The sequence below is a fragment of the Hetaerina americana genome, unplaced genomic scaffold (genome assembly GCF_022747635.1).
Source record: "Hetaerina americana unplaced genomic scaffold, ioHetAmer1.1.p SCAF_84, whole genome shotgun sequence".
Taxonomy (NCBI): Eukaryota; Metazoa; Arthropoda; class Insecta; order Odonata; family Calopterygidae; genus Hetaerina; species Hetaerina americana.
Window position 1 is genome coordinate 1,562,828 of NW_027287472.1, and position 5,075 is coordinate 1,567,902.

General features: G+C 34.0%; 1 protein-coding gene across 1 annotated transcript; it reads left to right on the forward strand.

The window, feature by feature from the left end:
* Positions 1-758: 758 nt before the first annotated feature.
* Positions 759-4,613, forward strand: FRG1 (FSHD region gene 1). Its single transcript, XM_071597281.1, has 6 exons — positions 759-885; positions 961-1,043; positions 1,261-1,386; positions 1,774-1,943; positions 2,450-2,661; positions 2,810-4,613. Exons 1-6 carry the CDS (start codon positions 827-829, stop codon positions 2,955-2,957), a joined length of 798 nt encoding a protein of 265 aa, XP_071453382.1. The 5' UTR covers positions 759-826; the 3' UTR covers positions 2,958-4,613.
* Positions 4,614-5,075: the final 462 nt, after the last annotated feature.

Consider the following 5,075-nt stretch of genomic DNA (forward strand, 5'->3'; position numbering starts at 1 on the left):
ACTTGAGTGGCAAAGACCATATTAAATGACATCTAACGGCCATTTAGAAAACTAACCTTTAAATCGCATATTTCTATATTAAAACCCGTTCCTATTGTGTAAATTGTCTTTTCAATTGAAACGCATAATAATAAGTGGCCCGAATTTGTTCAAATTATCTAGGTACCTATTGTGACATCTCAAGTTTTTTATCCGCTAATAAACCCGCGCATAGCTAATATATTTTGAAAATGGAAAAATATTAATATGGAATTATGGTTTGATATTAAGCAAACAATATATTATGAATTTAAACTCAATTCCAAACTGGTTTCGTTCAACTAAACTGATGATGGGTCTTTTTTCTCTTTCTTCTTTATCGCTTCACTGCAATTATCAACTACCAACGACAGAGATATTTCGGGCCATCAATACAGCAAGTTTAATTTCATTCTGAAACATATAAGACTTCTTTTTACATATTCTACAAGAGACCAAGATAGTTATGATTGCTAAATTATAAATTCACACTCGTAACGACTAATATATTATCAAATGATAGTTCACAGTTTATATTATTCATGTAAAAAAATGATATCATAACATATACACACCTTGATTAATTTTCCCTAATTATGTTTCCATGAAGTCTGCAATAATTATTGAACCGTATCCTTAACTATTAAACACATTTATAACCAATAATTTGTCAAAATAAGTACCTGTGATACAAATGTTCCGCCATTCTTCGTGGTCATCCAAGGTAGACCTCTACCGATATTTTTCACTACTGATTGTAAGTGATAAATGAAATCAACGAGATATTTAGTAAACAACTGAACGCAACATGGCAGACTATCAGTTTGTAAAAGCCGTCAAGTTGAACCTCAAACGTAACGATTTAGGGTAAGTTTAATGTGCATTTTTAGTGTAATGCAAATGTATGAATACTCTTGTTAGTACTGATTTGTTTTCCTATAGTCCCCGCAAAAAAAAGAAACGCAAGAAGGTTGACGAGGTTGATGAAGAAGGTGGAGGAAAAGATGAAGATTCGACTAATCACGGTACGGAATTAGTACATCTTACTCCTACTTATCATTCTTGTATTTAATTTGATCGTGGTGAATTCTAAGTAGAAATATATGGTAGACGTCAATGTTTTGTTAATAGTAACCGATTAAGCTTTCGTGAGGGCAGTTTTTTGTAAACATTATAGTAAACATTCGAAAATGTTTGTTTTTGGGCAATTTTTCAATCCTTCTTCACGGGATTTTTTTTCAGGAGGATGGTGGAGTGCAACCTGTACTGAGGAGATCGTCGGATCAATTGCCATTGAATTAGGGGAACAAACCTACATAAGAGCACTCGATAATGGTCTTTTCACTGTTGGCGCACCCCATGATCAAGGTAGCATTAATAAAGAGCATGGTGTGAACGAAAGTTTCATCGGCATTCCTTTTCTTGCAAGATAATTATTAAGTACATCATTGAGAGCTAGCTCTTATTTGAGAGTAATAATATCGAAAAAATAACATCAAATTGAGGGTTTTATGAAAATTTAACTGATTAAGACACGGCTTTGTTGTGCTTAAGTATCAAACATGTAAGATGCTCATAAAATCTTCGGCATTATTCATCAAAGAAAGTATCTTGATTATTGTTATGTTATTGTGTTCGATATTATTATGTTTCTGTTATCCGTCCTCGTGACTTTTAAAATGTCAACATTAAGTCCCAAATAGTGTTTTAAATGAACGAAGTTACTTAATGAGCTGCTTCATTGTACTCCATCAGGAGATGGTCCTTCTCCTGAAGAAATACTAACTGCTGTAAAAGTCGGAGAAACAAAAATAGCGCTCAAGAGTGGATACGGCAAGTATATACGGGTGGAGCCAGCAACTGGTAAAGTTGTTGGAAGGTCAGATGCTATTGGAGCTCTGGAACAATGGGAGCCTATTTTCCAAGTGAGTGGAGGTTTCTACCCTTTTCAATTAGATGTTCAAAAATATTATCTATTCATGGTATGCATATTGCAGACCCTGAATAAAAATATTGCGATTAATTAAAGTATTATGAGCAACGTTATTCATTTAAACCACCGGTAGTCATATTATCCCAAGATTTAACATCTAGCCAAAAGTGTCCTTTCCTTTGATCCATTTTCTAGTTCTTTTAAATAATAGTGTCTCAGAAATTCCCTGAATATATTTTTCTGGGGTCTCCTAAAATGTGAGAATATAATTAAATGAATTCGCAACTTGAAACTAATGCAACATTCTTTTCCATTATGAAACTACAAAAGCTGCCGGTGGCTTATTTTTAAATTGCTATTGCATGCTACCCAGCATTTTAACTAGCCATTTCCTTTTCAACGTAAATGCCAGTTTTGAAGTGTTCATTTCTCTATTTGATATGCATTTCTCTTTGGAGAATTTTACATTAGGAGTTCATTGAGTATTTTGTATATTAGGATGGGAAGATGGCTCTTTTAGGGAGCAATGACCGGTTCCTGGGAGAAGACGTTAGCAGTGGAGATGTCATGGCAACTGCCAAAGCTGTTGGCACTGGGGAAATTGTTAGGATTAGGTCCAATGCACCACGGGCATCAGATCGAGCAGGTACAAATAAAGGAGATGAAGATCATGACAAGGGAAACATACGCCAAGTGGAAATCAATTATGTGTGAGTTCATTGCTATTAAAGGCTTAAGTTTATGTAAAACTTTGTACTTACTTGATACTTTGTACGCAAGAAAATGATCATATTTATGTTCAAATACTCTCAAATAATCATTGTGCACATTGACTTACATTTTTGTTTTTAATTTCAGTAAAAAATTTCAGAAATTCCAAGATAAACGTCTTCGTATTTGTGAGGAAGGAAGGGATAATTTGGAGAAAGCAAGAGAAGATGGCAGCTTGCATGAAGCACTCCTGGATAGGAGGGCTAAAATGAAAGCTGACCGTTACTGTAAATGATTTAGTCTCAAGTTTGTGGGATCGAACAAACTCAGTTGTTTTTCTTTGGACTCCCCTCAATAGTGATAATGCATCCAGATAAGTGTTATTTCCTGATTGTTATTACATGTTGGTGTATGTACTTCACAAGAAAATCAAAGCCTTTATAAATCTTTAAATCAATGGATCAATTTTTTATGCATGCCAATAATGATAGCAAGATAATATTGTTCACTTTTTGCATATTTAAATTGTATTATATGATCTATTTGTTGATATTTGCAGAGATAGTATGTAAATGAATTTTGATTTCCCCTGAAGATTGCATTAGATGTATTTTAATTCAAGCTATGTTCATCACTCATTATGGTATTTATAATAATTATTAGGCGCATTCTACTGGGCAAGGTTGAGTTCCAATGGAGCCAGGAATTTCACTGTGCCATATTTCAAAGCCCAGCTATCGCGACACAATGTATCCTTCAATTCCATCCAAAATGCATGTTCTTTTCTTCCAACTACCTCACTTTCATCCCTGTCTCCCATCTATATGGTTTTCAGCATCCCATTACCTCTCTATATCTCATGCAGCCATTTGTCCCAACTTCTTTGAATTTCTCCCAAAAACCCTCTATCTTCAATGCCTCACACTTTTCCTTTCTGTCCATTTTTTATTTGAAATTTACAATAACAAGGTATTCAAAATCAAATTTGTGTGCTGTGGAAGTACCCAATACAAAATTGGAGATAGAGCTTTTCGATCTGGACCATTAAAGCTAAGATTTAATTAAGAAGTCCTTGTGTGTGCATACATATAATGTGCTGGTGGTTAGGCATACAAGGGTGCCTTGCTACATTAAACAAGAATAATTTGCATGTACATAGAAGGAATACATAACCATTTGCAATCACCCACCTGAAGGTTGCCTTGATTAAATTACACATTTCCATTTATATGAGTGAATTGCCATTAATCCAATTTTTGAAATCAAAAGTTATTCAAAACATCCATAAAATGAAAATAGATGATTAAAACAAACAATTATTTCCCAAAAGCAGAAATTGTACTTTCATGGCTAACCGAAGTACTGCTAGTAACACTCTGGAAAAGTGACAACAGTTGAGGATGTGGGCTACCTTACCTGTTTGTAATTGCTGATGGGCTTGACAGATTGATGAGAAGGAATTCACTCCATTTAAAATATTCTTTCCTGGAAGAGATGAGTAAATGTGAACGATTAATAACTTAAAAGGTTACTCCAAGAGAAGTGAAGTTACCTTTATATTTAAGGGTGTAAAATTATTAAGAGTGGTTGACCAGTAAAGTTTTATTTTTCATGGATTTGGGGACTAACCACTACTAAACTTCAAATCCAACAAAAACATGCCACCAAAGACCTTTGTGTCCTACACTGCAATGAACCATTTTTTAATCATAGGCATTTTACCACTCTTCTCTCCAATATGACATATTTTTCTACCTCACCTCACATTCTTCCTTCTCTCATAGTCTTTAACATCCTTTTGCCACTCAATAATGTCATCCTCTGTAATGCATACTACTTCTCCATTTGCTTTCCTTTCTGTTAAGACTTAAACCACAAAAACTCTTCCATGGCCCTTTTTCCTGTAACTGGGAAGTTTTAATGAAACTGAAATGTAAAACATCATTAAAAATTATAATACTCATGTTATTATTACATTTTAAATGCAACAAGTAAACCCCTTGCATTTAATATAAATGAGTCCATGGATGGGGTGTTTCCAGACTCTAAATATTACATAAATTTAGTCACAAAAAGGGGTGAATACAGTGTTGACAATTACTGCCCCATGAAAGCATTATTTAACTTGCAATAGTGAATTATTTATATCATTACAAAACATTTTGAATACAACAAGAGAGAAAAGGTACTAATGTTGCTCTTGTAAGTTTTTTTAAATGATGATTTCCTTTAGTGATATTTTGTGGACCATAAAATTTTTCTAACAATGTTAGTAGTGGAATCAGAGGGACTTCTCATGAATGGTACAAGTCATCCTGAAAGAATAGGAAGTAGGTGATGTTGGAGTCATCAGTATCATGAATATTTGCTTGTCCTTTGGTGGAATAACAAATGTCGAAGTTCCACAAGAAAA

What these genes read in the sequence shown, in the direction of transcription:
- FRG1 (XM_071597281.1), top strand. Translation starts at nt 827, where the DNA reads ATGGCAGACTATCAGTTTGTAAAAGCCGTCAAGTTGAACCTCAAACGT. An exon ending in CTCAAACGTAACGATTTAGG is followed by an intron (nt 886 to 960) that starts GTAAGTTTAATG and finishes GTTTTCCTATAG; the next exon opens with TCCCCGCAAAAAAAAGAAAC. An exon ending in TGGCGCACCCCATGATCAAG is followed by an intron (nt 1,387 to 1,773) that starts GTAGCATTAATA and finishes GTACTCCATCAG; the next exon opens with GAGATGGTCCTTCTCCTGAA.